This window comes from Lacerta agilis, chromosome 10 (assembly GCF_009819535.1).
Source record: "Lacerta agilis isolate rLacAgi1 chromosome 10, rLacAgi1.pri, whole genome shotgun sequence".
NCBI lineage: Eukaryota > Metazoa > Chordata > Lepidosauria > Squamata > Lacertidae > Lacerta > Lacerta agilis.
This window is the reverse complement of record NC_046321.1, coordinates 63,925,014-63,949,477: the sequence shown is the minus strand read 5'-3', so window position 1 is coordinate 63,949,477 and position 24,464 is coordinate 63,925,014. Positions and strand designations below refer to the sequence as shown.

The 24,464-nt window shown below is 41.2% G+C and overlaps 1 protein-coding gene across 11 annotated transcripts in view; it reads left to right on the top strand.

Annotated features, from left to right (window-relative positions):
* The first annotated feature begins 1,183 nt into the window (after positions 1 to 1,183).
* Positions 1,184 to 24,464, top strand: part of KMT2E (lysine methyltransferase 2E (inactive)) — a 61,708-nt gene continuing 38,427 nt past the window's right edge. For 3 of the 11 annotated variants that reach the window (XM_033162171.1, XM_033162170.1, XM_033162163.1), the window contains exons 1-3: positions 1,184 to 1,557; positions 20,463 to 20,647; positions 21,642 to 21,756. In XM_033162171.1, the coding sequence (XP_033018062.1) occupies positions 20,577 to 20,647; positions 21,642 to 21,756 (186 nt within the window). In that variant the 5' untranslated portion in view covers positions 1,184 to 1,557; positions 20,463 to 20,576. Of the gene's footprint in view, positions 1,558 to 16,129; positions 16,314 to 17,249; positions 17,344 to 20,462; positions 20,648 to 21,641; positions 21,757 to 24,464 lie in introns of all 11 variants that reach the window. The other 8 variants (XM_033162168.1, XM_033162165.1, XM_033162166.1 and 5 more) reach the window with 8 other exon arrangements.

Genomic DNA, 24,464 nt, shown 5'->3' with positions numbered 1-24,464 from the left:
AACCCCAGCCTGCCTTCCCCTTCGTTCGCTCGGCTCCCGCCGGAGGGGCTCCGAGCAGGCGGGCCGGGAAGCTGGGTCCGTGCGCAGGCAGAAGTAGAAGCCGGCGGGTGGCGGGGAAGGAAGGCGCTCGGCATTAACGGGGAGGCCGCCATAGCTGGTTGCTTCGCGCAAAATGGGGGGACGGGGGACGGACGCGCGGCTACGAGTTGCCCTCTGAGAGCCGGGACTTTTCTCTCGGTGACAGTTGGCCCGAGATTTCCAGAGAAGGTCCATTTCCTCCGCTGCAGCAATCGTTTTGAGGAAGTGGATCCGACCCTTCGCTCGCACCTGTCCGAGGGTGAAAAGGTGAAAAAAGAATCCCTCCGATGAAAGGCTCGTGCTGTCGGACGCCAGGAGTCGCAGCTGCCCGAGACGAGCCTCTCCGCGGCCGCCGAGCTGCAGCCCTGAACACTTGGCCTAGAAAACAAGCGCAGTCGAGCGCCGCTTCCTCCTTGAGCGAACGTACCTGGCCGCCCAAACGCTAAAAGGACACGTTTCTGCCAGCTGCTGAAAAGGACTAGTTTTCACGTCTGAAGTCCATTGTATAGCTTATACGCGTGCACAAACCCAGAGCCATGCCAGTGGTCCCGAGACGACACTTTGCACGTTGCTCACCGAGGCCCCTGGAACTAAACCAGTTTGTTTTGTAGATCCTAAACGTGAACTCTTTAAAACATACACAGACAGTCGTCAGCCTTCCTTAGGAAATCCTTAAAGCAGTCACTTGCTTCGGGCAACTTCCACCTTCCCCTCACCGCCTGTCAGAGTTGAAAGCCTTGGCTGGCCACCCTGAATACGAACCCAAACGACTCCCCCCCTGCCCTCGTCCCACCCAGCGCTTCCCCGACCCTCCTTTCCTCCCTGCGCGCTGCCCCTATTAGAGCTGGGGAGGATCCTCGCTCCCGTCGCCTCGCTTTATTAAGGAAACACACACACATTGCAAAAATAGACTCGGCGGCGGCGAGCGAGGGTGTCGGTCGGGGGGGCGTCTTGCGCTGCCGGGCACCAACGGTACTCAAGCCCACAAGCAAAATGGCGGCTGTTTGGCTTCGCCCTGGTAACCCTGCCCCTGCCAGGCGGGACGGGTGAACCCCGTGCAGCGGGAGGAAGGGGGGGGGGAGTGAGGCGACGCCATTTTCCCAAAGAGAGGGAGAGAGAGAGGCAGTGACATAGGAGGGAGCGTAGGCGGCTGCGAGGAGGGAGACGGGAGCAGGAGCAGCAGCAGCAGCAGCGGCGGCCGCGGCAGCAGTGGCAGTTAGGGGGTTTGTGCAGAGATCCTGAGGCGAAGGCGCTTCTCCCTCGGCCGCCGCGGGACTCTCGTGCAGCCGAGCCGCCTTCCTAGGGGGTTCCCTGCTGCCATTGAGCCTCTCCCCACCCCCAGCTCCCCACAGGCGGCTGAGGGGCTCCGTCCTGCCCAGGCGAGGGACATCCGCAGTGGGACTGTTGCATTGTTTTGGTTGGGGTAAGAGAGGGGCTCGGTTGAGGGGGTGCTGCTTGCCTGGCCTGTGACCATTACAGGTGAGTCTGCCATTATTATCCTTATTTATTGTGGTTGTCATGCCCCGTAATGGGAGCCTGAGGGGGAAAGGCGGCGGCGGGGGGGGGGACCTTTCAAAAAGAAAGGCTAAAAAGTGGCGGCGCATCTCGTTTCTTCTGGGGGGGGTGTGTGTTTCTATCTATATATCTACACGCGTGTATTATATTCATTCTGGATTGTGGCGGTTCTTTTCACTCCGTATGCTCACCTCGCTCCGGTGGGGGTGGACTGGCTTAAAAGGGAGAGGGAGTCGCTCTATCTTGCGAATATGGCGCGTTATTGTAACTGGCGGAGCTGATGGGTGGTGTGTGTGTGTTTGTGTGTGTTTGGGGTGGGGGCCCCCGTTATGCCAGCCTCCTGCTAGAAATAAATCTCCCAGAGGTCGCTTAATGCGATGAAAGCCTGCTTTTCTTTTCTTTTTGCTTGTGTTGTCTCTCGCTTTAAAGAACAGGCGCGGGTTTTTTTTTTGGCAAATATTTCTGTTATTAGGAACCGAGGTTCCCGTAAGACGAATTCGGCGCTATGTCCTTGTTCAACCCACCCGCCCCCCACCGCCCGCCCTGGCCAGTGTTATTTGTTGTGTTTTGTGGTACTAATAGGGCTCATTACGGGCCTAATCTTCCTTTACACACACACACACACACACACACACAGAGAGAGAGAGAGAGAGAGAGAGACATATACACCTCTCTCGTTTTATCTTCCATCTTCTCGTTTCCCCGATCCGTGTGGTATATATAGTAGTAGGCGAACGGCGAACAGTTCCGAAGACTTTGAGGAGCAATTTAAAAGGGGGGTGGGGTGGCAGGTGGGGATTTACCCCGGGGGTCCCCCTTTTCAAAAACTGATTGCATAAGGTTTTATTTGCCATCATCTTTGTGTTACCCTCGGTGCCTCCTGACCAGGGCTGGCGTACCGGGAACGACACATAGGGAACCTCTTTCTTGAAAGGAGTTGGTGGCATAGACCCTACTGCTGCAGACATGGGGGAGGAGAAACAAACGGTCCACTGTGTAGTACTAAATAGGGTAGAAGAAACATAATATAGTCCAATTAGAAAGGTCCCGTCCTTCTCAGCACTCAATCATTGAGGAATGCGCGGTGATTAAAACCCTAGTTAGTGGTTTTCAAATGATGTAGACAACTCTCTGAAATGCTACTCTTGTAGTAAACCATATGAATTTAGGGCTGTTTTCCTCCTCAGTATATTTAGATTACCTTTAAAGAGATTAATAGTGGAACACTCCCCCCCCCCCGTTTAAAAGCATATTTAAAAGAAATCAAAGCAACGCCTGGAAACCTAGGTGACCTACAGAGGAGGTTTGATGACACACGCTATACTTTTAAAGTTACTTTCCATAAAAGTGGGCTAAAAACTGTAATTTCCCTCTTTTGTCCTTTAGAGATTCTAAAAATGGCGGCCTCAGGCTGATGTTGTGGTAATCTAATCAGCTCGGGTCCTCCACACCCCATGCAGTGCATTTGTCTGCAGCACATTTATAGGCTTAATATGCTTAAATGAAAAAAAGACTGCCGTCTTTAAGTCATGAACGAAACGTATCTCGTCTTTACTGCGATTAAAATGCTGGGTTCCAGCTGATTAATTTTATTGGTTATTTGTGTGAAAGGCACAAATCAACGAGACCAGTCTTCCTAGGGGAGGGGATTGATGACGGACTGGTGTAGCTGCTGTGGTCTGTGTGTGTATGTTTGAAGTGAGTTCATATGCATGCCATATTAATCTTTTTACTTTTGTTTTTAAAATGGTGGACAAGTTCCTCTTGGCCTCTTAATCTAGATTTGTGCTGTAATGTCTAATGCTGGCATGCAAGCAGCATTACAATGAGAACATGAAAATAATTTTTAACATGGCACTTCATTTGATATTGTGATAGCACTACCAAGCCAAATAATTTCTAATCTATTAATAATCTGTTGCTGTTGGACAGATTTTCCCTGTGTTTCTCCCTCCCCCAAGGAATTATACAGACAGATTTAAAACTCCCCCTTCTTTGAGGGGTGGGTGTGTTAAAGGTTACATGTCTTAAATGTAACTTTTCTACATGATTTTTTTGTTATACAGTACATGTGAAATGCATATTTCACTGTGAAAAGGGATTATTTGTAAGGTGCTAATTGCCATTGGCAAATGAATAGTGATGATGCATTTAAAATACAGTAACTATTGTGCTGTTAAGCCTTCTCCTTTATCTTCCCTCCTCCTGCCCCCTTTCCAGGTCTGTTGAATACAGTTAAGAGCAACATGCTTATCTAAAAGTATATGAAAGTTTCACTTACATTACCAGTATATTTTTAATATTTTTGCAGTTAGAATGAATTGAGGGTCAAGTTGCAACTTCAATGTGTTTGTGTAACCTGCAAAATATTATTTAGCAGTAGATTTTCCCTTCAACCATGGCAACAGTAATTTACATATATTAACTTCACTGTCTTGCATAGTTAATAACCTGCTTCTTAGACATGTAAATGGGGAAAGGGTATGTATTACTGTACAGGGCTGTTCTTGTATGCCTTCAGTATGTTGTGAGGCCAAGAACATGTTAGTTTACACATGGTTAATGTATTGGACTACAATTCTTTATCCATTTAGCAGGGAGTAAGCACCATTGAACTTAATGGGACTTGCAGCTGAGAAATGTGCATAAGCATATCTAGTCAAAACTATTGTCACTTTAATGATTTTAATATTTTTCATACTGTATATACAGTGTTGTGAACCTGGAAAAAGGTGGTACTTGATTATAACATTTTTGCTTAGGTGTTCCATCTTCTCATTTGAAGTATAAATTGAATTTTGTGTGTTGAAAATGAAGGGTGGTATCCAATTAAGTTAGATAAAACTAAATCCATGATTTAAATGGGTATACTCTGACTATAGAATAGTTAGTTGGATGCCATCCAGATGGTTTGGTTTTATTTACTACTTATGATGACAAGATTTGGTTTCTCCAAAATGGGATTCCAAGAAAACAGAATATTATGTTAATTCAAAACCCACCATTAAAAGAGAATTGAAGCCATTTTAAGGCCTTTGTTCTATGTTTTCTGTAATGTGGAACTGCTAGTAATGTTGCATTCCACTAGTGGGTTCTGAACTGTACGTATCCTTATTCTAAGTTTTATTTTGTTCAGTGAGATTTTTAAACAGAATGCTCACCTGGTTGAGTGGAACCACAGTTCTAGCTTCCTGGCTGTCACTTACTGGGGAAGGGCAAGGCAGTGAGCAGATTGCCATGGTGCACTGGCAGAGCCAAGTCAGTGCTCCCACTAGTGTTTGATGCTGATCTCCTTGCCCCTCTCGCTCCCAGCAAGCAGCAGTGACATATCTGTTGGGAAGCAGCATTGCAGCTCTACATCATCAAGAAAGGCAGTTCTGCACCCAGCAGAATTTAGGATTGTAGCCGAAATGATTTCATACTACAGATTCATTTGTTAGAATGAGAAAGTGAGCTTCAGTGGGTCACAAATCTGGAACATAACTCATATATTTCATCCAGTGAACCATAGTGTACCTTTTGGTATGCTGAGAGTCACAGTAATAGGATTTAATAAAGAGTTACATGGCTTAAATTATTTTTCCATATGTGGAAATCTTACGCGTGTTTTTTCAGATGTAAGTCCAATAGTGGACAGCATAGTGGTGTGGCAGTGCTCACTTGACCTCCTGGCAGCAGAGTCACTTCTGCTTACCAGGAGGAAGAGTGGGAGGGATAATGTGGCTGGGAGGTCAGCGTTGTGCAGATGCACAGGTAGAAGCACCATTATTGGCTCCCCTGATGTGTTTGCACAGTGCTGACTCCCCACCACCTCACCTCTCCCACTCTTCCTTTTGGTAAGCAGCAAATCAGTGATCCAGAGATCTGGTTATTTCATTTTTCAGGAATTATATTCTTCCTTTAAAAGTGCAGCAAGGTCTTTAATTTGAGCTTCTGTTACCATAAGTGAGATGAGCCTTGGTTGAATTCTGAAACTTATTTTCAGAATAACTTATTTTTGTAAATTGCTGAGTTATGGAGCACTATAAAATAGAATAAATAGAGCTAACCTAAAATTTGTTGGCATATTTTCTCTACAAGGAGGACAAATTCTTGTACAGCAGCTAATTAAACATATGGGGCTCCATTTTTCTTATAGAAGGAGCTTCTAGTTTACAGAAGAAATCTTCTGTATGAGCATATGAGAAGCATTGAATCCAACATAAGAAGTCCACTGCATGCTGTTCGTCTCAAGCCTTTGACCAAGACAATATCTCAAATAAAAACTCAATGTAATTTGTAGTACAGTTGATCCAAAATAAGTTGGTTTATTATTTCTGTAAAGAATTAAAATATTCTCTGAACTACACTGAGTGACATCCATTTGTGTCAGCCTGCTTGTGCCAACAGGGAAAACCCTATCTGTCTTCACTGCCACTCATGAGAGCCCCCCAAATCTGCTCTAGGGGATTGGAGGATTCTCTGGAACAAACGGGTGTGGTTGGGTTGGAGGGGTGAGGAGAGGAAAGGGAAGTTCTGTTGGCTTGCTGGCACAGCTGGACATCGTCTCCTGAGTCTTTAGCTCAAATTTTCATTAGTCTGTGATGTAATGGAAGCCTGCCCCCCCCTGTGCTTTGTAACCTGTTAAAAATACAATTGTATTTTATCTCTTTAAAATAGTGAATAGTTTTATTGTTTTAATTCAGATTTTTGTTTTACTTGATTTTAAAATTGCCTGGCACCACCTTTATCTGTTTTTAGATGACAGACAAAAAAAATCCCTCCCCACCACCCAGCTTTTGTACCTTAAGTTGAAGAGTTTCAAGTGCTTCTCATCTCTTAGTGGGGCTGGTTCTGTGAGGCCATTGTATTGTAGGTTTTTACTGGTTTCTTTGGCGTCACTCTTTTTAGTGTTTATACTATTGTAAGTCACTTTGGGTCCCTTTTGTGAGTAAAGCAACTAATTAATATAAATAATAATAGAATTAATCTTGTATACATGTTTTGTATCAGGGCTTAACATCTAATAAGGTTCAAAGCTTGTGGCTCAATTTTTTTTTTTTTTGGTGAAGTTTCCAACTCATATCCTGAAATATTATCTTAAAGGAGCAGCCCCCTCAGCATCTTGGACTGAAGGAGGGGAAAGTAGTGGTGCTTTCTTGTCACTTCCCGTATTTAAATGGTGCAGTGCATTTCTTTTTCATTTGAATTGCAATGTAATAATACAGTGTTTTTCAACCTTTTTTGGGCAAGGGCACACTTGTTTTATGAAAAAAATCACGAGGCACACCACCATTAGAAAATGTTAAAAAAATTAACTCTTTGCCTATATTGACTATATATAAAGTAATTCTCTTGAATAGGAATCAAATAAACACAATTTTTCCCACGGCACACCAGGCAACATCTCGCGGCACACTAGTGTGCCGCGGAACAGTGGTTGAAAAACACTGTAATAATGGAAAGCTTTAGCAGGAATGCAGTGAACATGACACTAAGCCAAAGATTAGCCTCAAATGCACATTTGGAACTCCAATTTCATTTAGGCCGTGATATACAAAAGAGTATATTTTGATTCACCAGTTACAATTCCAACATTTTCAGATTTCTTTGTTGTTGTTTTTTACTTATTACATTTATATGCCACCTTTCCCTCCAAGAAGCTCAAGGTGGCAGATGTGGTTCTTCCCTCCTCATTTTATCCTAACAACCCTGTGAGGTAGGTTAGACTGAGAGGCAGTGAGTGGCCTAATGTTGTCCAGTAAGCTTCATGGCTGAGTGAAACCAGACATTCTATAATCTTTGAAATATGCCTTATTTGACACTGAAAATAAACCACCTATTCTTCTACTGTTTATTGAATTTAAATATAAGGAGAAGTTGGTTATTGTGGGGGTTGCATGCATGCTTTATAGTTGAAAGTAATAAACTGCATTATTTTTGTGGGGTGATTTCAGCTTTCTCATGAGTAGAACTCTATTATTGGAATAGCCGCACTGGAGGAAGAGAGGCAATTTTTACTAATTCCTCCTCCTTGCAGTTCTCCTTGACCCCTGAAAAGCTGCTCCAAAAGTTTGGTGATTCTCCCCCCTCCCTCATTCCAGCAGGAAATCCCTTTGATTTCAGTCCTGTCTGTGAATGGAAGTAACACTCTGAATCCAATCTGATGTTTTTAAAATGTTTTAAACTACAATAATAGAATACCATTTTTCAGCATCACCTCCTTCGCAGTGCATTGATGTAAGACTATAGGAGTGCAACCTTCTGTGCAGTGTTAAAAACTTAGATATATAAGCTAATTGCTAAATGGCACCTTAAACCCAGGTTATGGTCACCACAACGTAATGTCTAGGCACCCCCCGGGGGGGATTTTATTATTACTGATTTCATTTCTATACCACTTTATATTCTAAATTAAAAAATCTCAAAGTGGTTTACAGCTCGTTAAAACATCAAATCAAACAATCCAGAATACAAATTCAAGCTTCAAGGAAAATATTTCAGATCCTTCTCCAAGTGACATTTTGTTTTCCACATATTTATTTACCGACTTAATTTATATAGCTGCCCCATAGCAGAAGTACTGTAGGAAGCCAGTGTGGTTAGAGTGTCAGACTAGGACCTGGGAGATCAGGGTTCAAATCCCCACTCAGACATGAAGCTCACTGGGTGACCTTGGGCCAGTCACAGCCTTGTAACCTACCTCATAGGGTCATTGTAGGGATTAACGGGGGGGGGGGTGAACCATGTACTTCTTGGAGAAAAATGTGGGATATAGCTGTGATAAATAAGCTCTTATGCTTACCAGTTTAAGAAAGCGGGAGAGGCCAGACAGTCAGATGGAGATGTCAGTCACCAACCTGGTATCCAGAGATCTCCAAGTGGTCGCAATTAGACCTGCGCCAGTAGCAAAATGCGCCTGGCTAATTTCTAACACTGCTTCTGGAGTAGTTCATATTTTTTTAATAAAGAGAAAAATGTCTTCTCATCATGTTATTTCCAATGAAATAACCATTAGTAGCCACCACCACAATCAAGTGGCAGCACATATATTCCTTTCAATGTAGCATTCTGTTTCAGTGGTTAAAGAAAAGACAGCAAACTTCCTTAGAGACCACAGACTAGAAAGCTTATGGCAACTGATCATAGAACCATTTTCTCATATGTTTTGGGAGAAGGTTTAATTATTCCTTATTATTCTATCCAGTTCAGGAGTAAAAACTAGGAAAATATCTAAGATTGCAATCTTAAATACACTTACTAGGAAGTAAGCTCAATTGAACACAGTGGAGCTTACTTCTGGATAATCACAGATAGGCTTGTGCTATAGTTTCTGCTGTCTTTTGAGAAGGTACTAATTTTGTCAGGACCTGCACAAGACATTTTGCTGCTTGAGGCAGAGCAGCAACCCCTCCCCTAAAAAAAAAATTATGGTGTATAATATCCAAGGTCAAACAAGTTATTCTGGCAGTAAAAATGCTGCAATAATAAAATAATTTTTAAAAATTGCTGCCCTTTCAAAACAGCCTTGATCAGCAGCATAAGCATTGCTAACTCTTAGAAAGATGTAAGTCCATTTCATTGTTATCCCATCCTTCCATGGGGCAAAGTGTGGCATTAACTTCCTGCATTATCCTCCTTCACAATAACCCTAGGAGGTAGGTTAAAGAGAATGAACAGAGATCCCAGATGTCCCTGATTTAGTCCACCAATCTGACCACTACACCACACTGCCTTTTAAATATCAGGACTTTGTAACACAAAATTCTTTCACTTGATTTGAAATGACACAAGCTGATCCACATATAAAAAGTACAGTAGTACCTCCGGTTACGTAACCCTTTGGTTACATAAACTTCAGGATGCAAAAGTGGCAAACCCAGAAGTATTTGACCGGGTTTCACCACGCATGCATGTGCAGAAGCGGTCCTCAGGTTGCGCTACGGATCCCGTCTGCAACTGGAGGTACCACTGTATTGGCTTTATTATTTTTCAATTAATCTGTTCCAATACCACCACACACCCTAGCCTACATTCTCCTTACATAAATCACTTCCTGTCTTCCCTACCACAGCTGGGGGGGGGGGGAATCCAGGACCACATTATTATATACTAGATTCACGGTACTGTATATCCCCTTCACCGATATATCTCCACAACAACCCTCTAAAGTACGGTAGGTTAGGCTGAGTGATAACTTAAAAAAGAAGTAAGCAGTAAGTTCCAGACTCTGTATGGGAGGGACCCACAACTTAAAACGTGGACTTCAGTCTCACCTCCTTATGCCCAGCAATGCACATGGAGCAGAGGTACTTCTGCTTCATAGTGATGTATTGTTTTCTTTCTCCTCCTGCTATTCCCTCTCTTCTTCAAAACTGGCAGGAGGAGGGAAAGCAGCACACAGGAAAGTGGTGATGATGGCAGAGTTCACGGGATCCCAAACAGTCTGCCACTAAAGCTGCCCCCTATTGTGCCACCTGAGTGGTTTGCTTCAATGTGCCTCATTATAGAGTTGGCTCTGATTTTTGTACCATCACAGTACACGGGATGCTCACAGAGTAAGAAACAAAAAGTTAGGTCTCTGTACTGACGAACTTACAATTTGAAATTTTAGATTTCGGCTGCCAGGGGATGAAGATTGGAAAAGAGATTAATCAAAAGAATATGTGCCTAGTTAAGTTACACTTCACTTTAATGAGGAGTATACCCAGCAATAATTTCATGGAAAGTTTGGTTTTCCCAATTAAAACAGCTCCATACATTAATTAGTTCAGATTTTAAATGCTAGCATTATTAATGTATTTGTATCAGTACGTTCCATTGTGGAAGCAATACTTGAAGTTGTAGATTTCCTGGCCTGGGCCTTGGTCACTTTAAATGAGACTGTTACAGTTCTTAGGAGTTTGTTTGCTTACAGTTTGGTTCCAAATCTCAAACTAGATTAGTCTTTGTTCCTGGATCTGAATTTCCAGGGCACAGGGGAGGCTTTAAAGAGGGTTCAAACTTCATTTTAAAAAATGGAAGCAGAATGATGCAGCTTAAATTTATTTTGTGTTACACCCCCCCCCCCTTTAAGAATTATGGTTACCAAAAAAAGGCACTTAAAAAAAGAAAAAAAACAGCAGGACTGGAATGGAGACTGTTACAAAGAATGGACAAGAGGAGGGGAAAGCTATAGAAAAGTGAGTTAGTTAAAAGGGACAGGGAAGCCTTTCCCACTTTCCCACTACATAGCTTGATATTCAAATTTAAAGATACAAACATGCATTCAGTGCATCTAATACCCACTAATCATCTTCTTCATCATCTTCTTTTACTGCCAAATGAAAGTTAGAATTCTAAGGTTGTCAAATTCTTCCTGGCAAGGTAAGCTGATATGAAGTAGGCTATATACACCAGGTGTCGGCAAGGTTATCCGGCCATAGGCTGGATCAAGCCCACAGAGAGCGTCCATGGGCTGGACATGTGCAGCGTGATGCCGGAAATTGTGCCTGCATAGACGTGATTTTCGGCATCTGGACATGCGCACACGTGATTTTCCGCATCACACTGTGCATGTCCAACGCGACGGACATGTGCAGACGTGATTTTCGGCGCCGATCGGCAAGTCACCGCACTGCGCTTGCCGGCTAGGTGGCTCGACAGGCGGCTCATGGGCCGGTAAAACGGTCTTCGTGGGCCGCATCTGGCCCGTGGGCCGGAGGTTGCCGACCTCTGGTATACACCCTAGACTGGACTGCTCTGGCAGGTTCTCCGCCTTTCTGCTTTGAAAACAAATGCTTGTTATTTCTAAACTTAGACAGCTGTTACTGCTTTAAATACCCTGTGTTCCAGAAGTAGAATAGAGCTTAATTGTAGGGAGGTACTATAGGTGCTTTTACTATTTGGAAAAAGTGATTTTTCTTTGTATTTTGATTGCTCAGTGGAACCCACAGACTTGTGAAGGCCAGATAGAACTAAATTTTTCAGAACGCCAGCAGACATATTCTAACTCTTTATAGGTTGACATAAAAAGCTGCGTATGATATGCTGTAGAGTCACATTACGTTAGTCATAGTCATTAGCTCTTCTTGCAGTACGTGCTAACAATTACAATATGCTTTTTTTTTAAAAAAAATTAAGAATATGCCTGTTTCTTCTCCATCTCTCCACTTTCCTTCCTTGTTTCCTTTATTCTGTTCTAGAAAGGGGCTAGAGACTATGTAGGAGCCAACATTTTCTTTAGATAGAACTGTTGGCAAAACACAATTCTATTCAGGTGCAGGAGGGCATGCTGAGTATTGTCTATTACAGTCACTTTGAGCTAAGTAAAGATAGATATGGATGTAGGTGTGGGAAATCGACCATTTGGCTTAAAATACTGGTCCAGGCTCTTTCTGTACACTACCATCACACCTTGCAACGTAAGATGGGGATGGAGAACCTGTGGGTCTCCAGGTGTTGTTGAACTACAGTTCCCATTATTTCTGGTCGGTGGGTGTGCTGATGGGAGTTGGGAGACCAACAGCATCTGGAGTGCCATAGGTTCCTAACCCTTGACCTAAGGAAACTGCTGGCCTGATAATTGCTGTACTAAAGCAACACCACTGCAGATTGCTAGATAACATTATTGCAACTTCCAGCCCACCTGAGTCTTGCTGATATGAGGAGCCAGTAGATTCTTATCTGACCTCATAAAGCTGCTGACCTTGGTCTGATTCTTCAATTAGAGATTGTAGGCTGATTCTCTGCTGAAACACCTGCCTGCCTCTAGACTCCTAGCCCTAACATCTATAAGTAGAGTTTCCTGTTTAGCAATGTGAACAGTGGGAATAGAAAAGGGAAGGGAGACATGTGTCCTAAACTGTAAAACAGAAATGAGGGATTAAAGCATCCACTTCTACTAAAAAATTAGTATTTCTTTCAGTGTTATTTACCAGTTGGAAATATTTGGCTATAGTGTGAACTTGAGTTTTTAGTATCTTATACCAAAACCACAACAGAAGTCTCAAAAAAGCAAAGCAGAACAGAATTGTACTGTATAACTGTTGCCCTGAAATGTCATCAAAGCAGCCTTAAGTCTGGCACTATATGAGGTAATAAAACAAATTTGCAAAAGAAACAGGACTCCTGTTTAACAAATGTGAGAAATTGAGAATAAGACTATAAATAAATTACCCATGATGCATCATTTTAATATTTTGTGAAGGAAAAAGTTGAAAATAAATTGTATATTTTATGCAAATATTTTTATTTCATCATTTGAAGTTTTCAGAGGAAGATCAAGAACACCCAGTGGATGGATCCAGATCAAGATATATGCTGCAGGTTCTGTAAATAAGTTGCACTCCATTTCTAAAGCTTTTGTTCTTTACTGAGTGCAATCAAGTTCATTTATGTTGTGTAGGAGTCAATAGGTGAGATCCGACTAAACTACACATGGAGTAGATCTGTTTAAATCAATGGATTTTTTCACGTTCATTTATTTCAATGAGTCTACATTGAGAATTGTAATAAGAAAAAATCTGGTGTAGTTGGATACCACCCAACAAGGGTTTCAGATTCTCTCTTCATCAGCACAATTGTTCAATGAAGAGGATAAGATTGCATTTAAACATAATATAATGGGATTTATATACAGTTGCCCATAGTTCTCATTTTTGAATTCAGAGATTTCAGAATAGTGTGTTTTGTTGTAGGAAACTGTGTTGCTTTGGAAATTTATTCCTGGGTTTAGTGATGGTGGTCAAGCATCCCCAGATGAATGCTGCAGTTGATATTCACAGGGGAGTGCTCATGTGCCCTCTACTGAAGCTTTCCTTGTTTGAAAACATGGTTTCACATGATATCCAAACTAGGAAGAGACGGTTGTTTTAAGTGCTACTGCAAACCAGGATATCCCTTCTTGAAGACTTCACAGCCTAAACAGACAAGATACAAGGGGGTGGATTAGGTAGAATATAAGAATAGTGGTAATTAAGAGAAGGTAAAAAGGGCTAACCTGGAAGGTGAAAGCAGCTTGATAAAGAAGTCCTAATCTGTTCCGCTCTCTATCCTCGCATTTACCTTTTCAAATTGCTGTGAATAACTCCAGTCTAAATCTGAAGAAGTGTGCATGCACACAAAAGCTCATACCAAGAACAAACTTAGTTGGTCTTTAAGGTGCTACTGGAAGGAATGTTTTTATTTTTTATTTTGTTTCCAGTCTAAATGACATTGATAAATGGAGAGTATATGCATTCAGACATAAAATCTTGACCTGAGGCATTCCTCTGGGTCATCTGCATCATGCAACTTGGGGAACTATGATTTAACCAAAGTTAGTTTAAACAAAATACAGGGTAAAACTGGTTTCAGATTATTTTTGTGATAACTAATTTAGGTTAAATCAAACCACAGTTGTTAGAGATTGTACTGTTTTGCATTCAAGGGAGGAGGTTGGGGCAAGAGAGTGTGCAAGCCTAGGATTCATGCAGTTCATTCCAAATCTCCTACACCTGGCCATTTCCATTCCTCCAAACCATAGTTTGTATTATTGCTGCATCCCACTTCACCATATAATTTCAGCTTAGTTGATATTTTCCTTTATTCCAACAGCACTTTGCTGTTACATCTGAACCAGCAATCATTTGAGCGAGACTTCTAAAGCATGATTGAAAACCATAGTTTGATGATTTTGGTTCTATTTTAGTTGAATAAACATCCAGTTACTTACTTTATGGGGAATCATTTAATAATCCTGTTTAAGGACTGTTAGTGCAGGAAAATAATTATGTTGATATTGTATGCAACTTTCCTGTAAATAATGAAGACAACTGGGTTTGTGGGCCAAGGGTGGTTCTTCTGTTTGTTCATTCAACATATTGTAGCATTTTGCTGGGTAAAGCTTAATTCAAGCTGACTTACAACCAAGTACAGTCATACCTCATGTTACGTTTGCTTCACGTTGCGGTTTTTCAGGTTACGAACGCGGCAAACCCAGAATTGTTTACTTACGGGTTCGCCGCAGGAGCAATTATCACGCAGTAGCAGCACTCTACTTACGGACTTTTCAGGGTGCCGTTCGCATTTGTAAGTAGAGGTACACTGTATGTCCTTTTGGGTTGGGATCTAGTGCTAAAAGTGAGCTTTTATAAAATACTTTCTGAGTATTCAGAACAATTAACATACACTATCTCAGTAATCACAAATGTTCTATAATGTAGGCAGCCATCACATTTGGGGGCTTGGGAGATAGTAGTTTGCTGTAGGCCATCTTGTGAGTTTGTGCGTGAAGTAAGATTTAATCTAGGAACATCCCAGTTTGTAACTCTTAGCCATTGTACTATCTATACTAGCTAGTTCATAGATATATAGGTGCTATTAATGGAGTGGGCTCGATGTTAGACAGTTTTGGAAATACCGGTACATTGAGGCTAGATCAGAATAGGCTTGCATACCTGTATAGGGCTGGGCAATATATCAATATATTGTCCAAAACCGGTTTGAAGTCGATATTGTGATATTGGTTTAACAAGTTTTGACCTGGCAATATGTCGCAAATCATGGTGTGTGTGTGTGCTACACAAAAATCACAATGCAGGGGAAACTGAAGCCAGCCAGTGCCTTCTCAGACATCACACTATTTCAGTGATATATCACAATGTTGAAAAACATATATCGTCCAGCCTTACTGAATACTTGAAATACTATATTTCAAGTGTGTTGGCTCTTTGTTCTCCGTTATGAAGTTTGAACCTACATGCAGTGAATACAGCTTGAAATTTTGGTACATGAGGCTTACCTTACTATAGACTTTTTGATAATTGGATTTCTGTGTCTAGTGTTAACCATAGCTTTTGAAATATCACAGTGATATGAACTCCTAATGGTGTTAGAAGTAGGATTTCATGTTACTTTTTATGGCATATGAAGCTGTTGGTTGCTACATCTAGGACAGTGCCTACAGAAGAGGTAATGAATATTGCATCTTCAGTATCTTCTTAGTGTAGAGGGCCATACCAGGTGGTACTGACCTGTGGAAAGCTGTCACTGGAGATTCATTTGTATACTACAGCATCTTTATTTTCTTGCAGATCTTCCTTTTTCACTTTTCCTTCTCTGAACTAGGAAGACGGATAGGGTGTAAGACCTTGTGCCAAAGTTATGTTTCTGGCATGGGATGAGGGAAAGATAGGAAGTGGAGATTATTGGCCTTTGGACTACCAGTGGCTCTGCAGCCACTTATTGCCTCCAGATGGCATAACTTTTTCATATTTAATGCCTCTCTCCTTCCTTCCATATCCTGCACTGCCTGATACAAAGAGGCCTGTGTCTGCTGCCTTGGCTCATTGCCTCATACTACCTCTATAGTACTGGTCCATCAGCAAATTTAGTTCCACACCCATATTTTAGTATGTTGCTATGCTGTAAATATTGATATAATTCACTATTTCCTTGTTAAAAGTTTTTAAGGTGACTGTGACTGAAATAAGAGATTAAAACAATTATTGTTACTAATGTAGTTAAGTGGGCTAGTTTTAACTTTTAGAGCTGTTTGACATTAACATCATGGTTATGAGATGCCTATTGCTTTCAGGTAATAAAGATGATTTACTGCAATTGGTTGAACAGCTTCATCCAGACAATAGTAATGAATGGATCAGCATCAAACTGGAAAGAGGTATCAAGTGGGATTCCACAGGGATCAGTTCTGAATGCAGTGCAGGTCGTCTTCATTAATGACTTAGATGAATGAGTGGACCACAACTCTTAGCAAATAGGTTGGAAATATTTTAGAACATTCTATAATTGGATAAATTGGATAGCTTGCTAACAATAACATTTAGATTACACTTACATAAAAATTGTATATGGGATTTAATAATCAGGACTAACTGTTTCTCATGTTCCTGGGTTCATTTGATGTGGCTCAGAATTTGGTGTTCTAAAAATCTTGGCAAGAAAAACTCAAACCCACCAGCCTTTTATTTTCCCCTGGCTAGAGGTTCTGATGAACACAGCTAGCCTATTGGCAGGGCTTTGTTGTTGTTTTAATTGAGTTCTGAAAGAATATTTGATGAATACTAAGAAAATTGTGTGTACTCTCACTAGTACTGTCTTACAGTTTACCAATGGAGAAAAGTTACCTGTCAAACTCCACTGTAAATACATTGATACATGAAGGCAGGGTTTTTGAGGGCCTGCAAGTCTGTGTTAACATAACTTGTTACATTTGATGTGTTAAACTATAAGATCCGGTATTAATTAATTTTAGCCACACTGGGATGACAGGATCTCTGTGAATGTAATGACATTTCTTAGGAAGCTGTATATATAAAGATTCTATTTTAAGTGACACCACTCAGCTTACTTTAATTGTAGATCTCTGTCTTGCAGTTAGCAACAGCGTTTTTTAAGGATCTGTGAGGCTTTTGTATCCCCCACCACAAAAAGTCAATATCTTCCAATTAGCTTTATTGGTTGTTAAAAGTCATTACAGCTAAACAGGATCCTAGCCATAATTACAGTACCCTTACATTTCATATTGTGCACGATAAAACAAAGAAACAAACAAAAAAGCACAGGTTTACACCTTTAGTGGAGTACTACAATTTTTTTAAAAAAGCAGGGAGCCATTTAAAACATGAGCTTTGAAGCCAGAACAGTGTTGTAATAGATGCACACTTCTGAAATAACTAGTGTCTCCTCCTCTTCAGATCAAGATTTTCTCTGCTTAGAAAACCAACCTTTTCTGCATTTTTTCTGGCAGATGTGTCAGTTTCATTCCTGCTGAGGCAGTCAGAACAGATGGTAAGCAATGAAATAGTTCAGACACACAAGAGGTTTGCTTATCTGTCCTATTCCATACATATTTTACAACTAGGGAAAGTTTCTAAGCTGGGAGATTGGGTACAGTGACTTAAAATTTGTAATTCCACACTTGTTTACAGCACCATTGATTGAGCAATACCTTTCTCTGAGATTTGGTGAAATACTGCTTGTGAATGGGTACCTTGCTTTACAAAAGGTTAAATTACAGAGGAGGAAAAGGTTACAGAAGTAAAAACACTAGACCCAAATGATATTCAGCATGCACAGCCTAATGTGCTACAGCTTTAGCTACCTTACTGAAGAGAACTGTAACAGATACTGTCTCTTGTGGCTAAATTTTAAAAAAGGGAGAACAGCTCAAGTTGTAAAGTTGTAGAAAAGGAGTGCTATACTTTGTGATTCAGGCAGCATTTGGCGGCAGTAGATGTACACAAGTTGTTTTGAGGCTCCTCCTAAAAACAGCTGGTTTGTTTTACACAGGAAACTGCCTGTGGCATGAATGTATATGAAACATGAAGTGAGCATGCTTGCATACACACACACACACACAAAAAAAAACACTTAACTTTTTAATCTAAATAGTGAATCATGCACATACATATCCATCCTGTTGAGCTACAAATGATACTGCATGTGGGGCTAGAAATGCAGATTAGGTTTTTAAGATCTTAAACAACATTTTCCATCAAATCATCAGCATTATATAAATACATTTAACTGAAATATAACTCTATAGATTGTTGATTCAAAACAGCATAAGAAACAGGAACTTGAATATGAGAAAAATGGTTTGATGAGTTCTCTGAGGGATTCTTTAAGTGGCTTTTATATTGAAAAAATCTCTGTAGTGTGCCTGTATTGGGGTGGGTAGCTTGACTTCAGTTAACCATTTAGACCAGGGGTCGGCAAGGTTTACCTCGCCTGGGCCGGGTCACTCCAGCAGAGATCCCTCCATGGGCCGGATTGCGCACCTGCGCCCACGATTATTGGCGCCTGTGGAGACGCAATTTCTGGTGCCACGGAAGTGAGTTGCTGCCCCGGTTTAGCTCAGCGCAAGGGGACTCGCCGAGCGGGCGGCTCAGTTCGGGGGCGGCTTGTGGGCCAGTTAAACAACCCCCGTGGGCCACTTGTGGCCCATGGGCCTTAGGTTGCCTACCCCTGATTTAGACTGCAGTTCTGTACATACTTACCTGGGAGTAGAGTAGATAGCTCCATTTTGAATTCTTATTTTTTTTAGTAAGTTTGCCACATTCCACATCATTTGTCTTTTTTTTCAAAAAAAGAAAAGTTCTGCCATAAAATTCATCAGCATATTTGTTCACTTTTCTAATATACACTTCTTGCCTACAATTTCCCCTAATATAAACATAAAAATGCATTTTTTAATCTAATATGTACATTTTTGCACACATTATTTGGTTAGAAATCTGCATCACAAAATTAAGAGAAATTTCACAAATTTGGAAGGATAGCTGCATTTTGGTTTGCACATGGTTTGTAGAGATGTGAATTGGCAGGTTCACATTAAAATCTGAACTGACTTTCTCCATTCCTACTTGGGATTTAGCTCCACTGAATTCAGTGAGACTGTACTTCTGTGTAGATTATGTATAGAATTGCACTATTTCTTGACAGTATTAAATCAGTGATAACCTTTAATGCAGAGACTGGAAATCTAGGCACTGATATCATCACCCAGTTTCAGCATGTGGGCTGGGGAAAGATATTTGGTCTGTAGACTGAAGAAACCGGCAAAGACAGAATCAAAAGGAGCACAAGAAACTGCTCTCCACTTCCCCTGCTGCTGTTGGGACAGACGGAGGAGAGAAAGTGACTGCAGAAGACTGATGTGGACCAGGGTTTCCCAAAATTGGGTTTCCAATTGTTGTTGAACTACATCTCCCATCATTCTGTGTCTAGGGCATTTGTATACCAGCTCCATCTGATATGCTGGCTAAGACCCTACATGCCTGTTGCCAGAGTGGTACATGCTCTGGTTATCTCCCTTTTGGACTACTGCAATGCGCTCTACGTGGGGCTACCTTTGAAGGTACTCGGAAACTACAACTAATCCAGAATGCACCTGCCAGATTGGGAGCAGCTGTTGGGACCATTTAACACTAGTCCTAAAGGCTCCCAGTAAGTAACCGAGCACAGTTCAGAGTGTTGGTGCTGACCTTTAAAGCCCTAAATAACTTTTGCACACCTGAAGGAGTGTCTTCATTCCCATCATTCAGCCTGGACACTAAGATCCAGTTCTGAGGGCCTTCTGGTGGTTCCGTCACTTCGAGGTTACAGGGAACCAGGCAGAGGGCCTTCTCTGTAGTTGCACCCACCCTGTGGAACGCCCTCCCATCAGATGTCAAGGAAATAAACGACGATCTGACTTTTAGAAGACATCTGAAGGCAATCCTCTATAGGGAAGTTTTTAATGTTTGATGTCTTAATGTGTTTTAATTTGTTGGAAGCCACACAAAGTATCTGAGCAACCCAGTCTGATGGGCAGCATATAAATAATAAATTATTATTGTTAATTATCATCAGGGATGATGGGAATTGTGGTCCAAAACCAACTGGAGACACAAGCTTGGGAAACTCTGGTATAGGCTCTCAGTTGGTCACCCTTAGTTTCAAATTGGCATGTATATTCTTCATTTTAAATTATCTTAATGTTCTTTATTTTTGCTGCATTTATTTGCTAAAGGAATATCTAGTCCTGTTTCTTGTGAGTAACCATTAAAGCACAATATACCATTAATACACATGTTTGCACATAAACGTGCACATTTATAAATGAAGGCTGCATGCATTTGTTGAGGTCATACAGTAATGATGCAGTTACTAACTTAAATCAGTTTACTTTTAGCAGAAAGGGATGGAATTAATAAGTAATGTGTAAGAAAGTGGTTAAAATAGATTTTACCCTTTTCTAGGATTGACATCTGAGTAAATGTGCTTAGAGAGTGGGCTTATTAGAGACTGTTCAGTCTCCAATAACTTAATGTTCATACTGAAATTTTAAAAAAGGTAAAGCTCTTTTAATTCATACATTTGAAATAAAAATTAAAAGTTTCTCTTTTTCCCTTTTGATTAAACAGAGTTTGTGGATGCACTTAGATGTTTGCAATGAGCACTGTGGCTGGCATGCCCCAGTGTTTTGGATACCAATGCATAGAACTCCATAGTAATCGAATTTATCAGAAACGAACGTCATGAGCATAGTGGTCCCGTTGGGGGTTGACACAGCAGAAACTTCATATTTGGAAATGGCTGCAGGCTCAGAGTAAGTATTGTGGCACAACAGCAAATTTGCAAAATTGGTTCTATCTTATGTTTCATTTTATGCATCTCTGCAGTGTTGCTGAGTTTCTGTTGATTCACTTCTGGGCATAATAAACAGAATCAAAATTTGTTGAACTCTACCTGAAATAGATGTACATGTTACAGTTCTTAGCTTATAGTTTTCCTTCTTAAAAGTCTTGACTTCACTTACATTTCAGTATGTATTGGAGCAATTTGGTTACCGGTATGTTCTGACAAAATTAATTAAATTAATTAAAATTAATTAAAAATTTTTTTAAAAAGTTTTGGAATTATTTTTTTCCAAATATAGTGTTCATTCATTTCTAATTTAGCATCTAGGGTGATTCTTAAATTAACATTTATTAACTATTCTCACAGTGAAATTTCATAACACTTCACCACCACCCCTTTACTCTGAGCTATTCAGTTTGGAGTGAAATCAGAATTACTGATACATAATTTGTGCTTATAATAGAAAATAAAGTAATCAGGAGCACCTTCCGTCAGGGTCTGTCTTTATAGTTCCTTAGTAAAACCTGTAAAATACATCCTTTCAGGATACTGGCAGACAGGAAACCTGTGCTGCTGTGCTTATTCTGCCACTAGATGTCATAATTTATTGGGGTTTCAGATACTGCTAACAGCATATGGGCAGACTCCTACGCTGCATATGTGTTCTCAGAAACAATAAGAATTATTGATACTTGTGTACTCCTGCCTTGTAATCTTTTTTGTGCCTCTGTGTTTTACAACATTGTTGTCAGTGTTGTTCAGATGGATAGTATTCACTTGATAGCGCACATCCATACCATTACAGAAACTTTAAATTAGTGCTATTACTGACATCTTGCCAGGCATTTATTTTTGACAGGAGCATAGCAACAAACATTTCCTTCTTTACCTTTATCATAATACCTAAATATTCAGCACTTTGGAACAAAAGTGAAATCTTAATGTTTGTCTTGTTTTTTCAGACCTGAATCTGTAGAAGCTAGCCCTGTGGTAGTTGAGAAGTCAAACAGTTATCCACACCAGCTATATAACAGCAGTTCTCATCATTCACACAGTTATATTGGTTTGCCTTATGCGGTAAGTTTTGTTTTTAAAAAGTATTTCTTCAAGGTTCTTTCTAATAAAGAGAACTTTAAATGTGCCTTGTTTGGTTGATTTTTCCTGGCTTATTGTGGGAAGTCCTCCACTAAAACAGCCAAAATTATGACACTTACATGGTAGAGTGGTTCTGATACTAGAAGTCTTGTACTGTATTCACTCTTTATTATTGTCTTTTTTTTTTTTAACAAAATGGGTTTCATCCAGACCTAAACTTTCACGAGTGCAATGCCTTAAGATCCCCCCAGAGCTGGTTTTAGGGAGGTTTGGGGAAGTGCAGCAGAATGGAAGAGATGGCAAAAGTTGCATCTGCAGAAGAGCAGTGACAAGATGGTTTGAGCATATAACACCAATCTTAGCCTGATTGTACTGACTACCAATTAGCTTCAGGGCACAATTCAAAATGCTTGTTTTCACCTACAAAACCTTAAGTGGCTGATAACTGCAATACCTCAAGGATCCCCTCTACCCATACAAACAGAACTAGACCAATCATCATTTGAGGTCCTTCTCTGTGTGCCTCTTCTGTGACAGTTCTGAAGGATGGCAGCACAAGAATGGGCCTTTTCTGCGGTGGCTCCCTGCTTGTGGAATGCTCTCCCCATGGGGGGTGACATTGCTCCATTACATATCTTTAGGTGTCAGGCAAAAACATTTCGCTTCTCCCAGGCCTTTGTTTAATTAAACAATCTATGGCCTTTTAAACTGGGGTGGGGGAATTGTTTTTATTTGTTGCTATGGTGTGTATTTTTGTGCTTTTAAATTGTAAACCACTCTGTGATCCTAAGATGAAGGGTAATAATAACAACAACAACAACAACAACAACAACAACCACCTCTCCCCACATCAAATGGGCGGCGCCTTTTGCATGGTTGCGTGCAGCCCCCCGGACCCCAGTGTGGCTCCTGGTAGTTCGGGCTGGCTTCATCCTCCCCAGGCTGGATACCTGGAGGTCTCCGCCTACCTCAGCCAATTGCCCAATCCCGCCTGGGGAGGTGTTGCCAGGGGATCGGCCAGGTAAGGGGAGGGACCGCCCTTCCCACACAACAGAAGGTGAATCTTACCTGCGAAGCATCAGTTGGCTCCAGAGCTTCTCCCACCCTGCCCTCCCTCAGTTAAGTCTTCTTTTGCAGGTTAACCTCTTCTCCACAGGTATGCAGGCGCTGCTACATCAGGTTCGCTGTTGAAGGGCCAGAAAGGAATTTTCCTGCATTGGCAGGTTTTGACTTTCCCGTAGCAAAACGTCACAACTTTGGCGGATTCAGGCCTTGGGTGGAATCCTTTAGTCTATCTTCCTAAATTGGGGGGGGGTGAAGTGGTGACCCACGCCCCCCTTGCGGCGGTGATCCCAGGGTTCCTCATTGAAGGGGTCTTGGGGGAAGAGGCATTGGCTATACAGTGAGAGGTTGTCATTGCTCCCCCCCCCTGCGACGGCAGTGAAACAGGGGGCAGGCTCTCTGCTTGAACATATGTTCTCCAGAGCCAGCTCAATCCCCACACATTCTGAATAACCCTGATGTCTCCCAGATCCCGGCTGGGGACTGGGAAAGATAAACGCCCAATGCCTGAGCCAAGGTCTCCCTACATCTGAAACTTAATAAAGTTGTGGCCAATTTTAACCCCATAGCACGTTGTCTTGTGTCATTATTCCACTCAGGGGTCGCCTGGGGTTTGGGGGACTCTGCCCGCCCACACAAGAATAATAGGCCTCAATTGTGTCAATGTGCACCAGTGTTTGATGTAATGTGGCCCTAGGTGCTGCACCATAGAACAATAACTGACACTGATACACCTGATCCTGTCAGCTGTTCCTTCAGTGTAGGATAATGGGATCAATCTAAATATTTTCAGAGTGATGAATAGGCTTGCTTTTCTTCCTGTAGATAAATGGCACCTAATTGTGGACAGTTGCTATACACGTATAAAATAGAAATATGCCTTTAGTTAAAGAGGATAAGTCATGCACTTCACGAGAAATTCACTCCATTTTGAAGAATTCTGGCATTTCTTCTAGCTAGGTGAAATCTGTATCGGTGCCGAGAAACAAGGTGTGCTTTGTGTCAGTGCCCTTTTTAAAATTCAGCTCAGATAAATTTATCTGCTTTATTATGTCATGATTGGGGAATGTGAGTGTGCATGAAGAGCCTTGACTAGTACCATGCTTAGTGATGCCTGACAGTTTTCCTAGATAAAGTTATTAGTAATAAAAAGATGTTTGCTGTTCAGATGAAATGTGAATATCAACAACCTAGTGCGCAGTGGAAATTTGAGGAAAGCAGTGCTTTGTTCACTGTTTAAAGAATAGTAGAAGATTAATTAAATGAAAATACTTTTAGTGTATACATTAAACCATCCTCTTATGATCTCTTCAAAGTCAGCCACACCCAGCTGAAGGTGTATACCAAAATCATGTGAATAGAAATTAACTACTTCTGGTAACAAAACCAGTTGTAGCAGATCTCTCCAGTACATAAGTAATCACACTAGTTTTCAGGTACTGATTTTATGCTTAGTGCCTTTCAAAAGCAGGATAGTTTGTCATCTATTTTTTAACATCCCCATTAAGGTAGCTTGAGCTTCAAAAGTTTGAAAAAAAGTTTATATGAAAGTTATAAAAGAATGGAAAAAAGCGATATGTACATTGATTCTTTTAGAGTAAGCACATGAAAAGAAGTAATATATATAA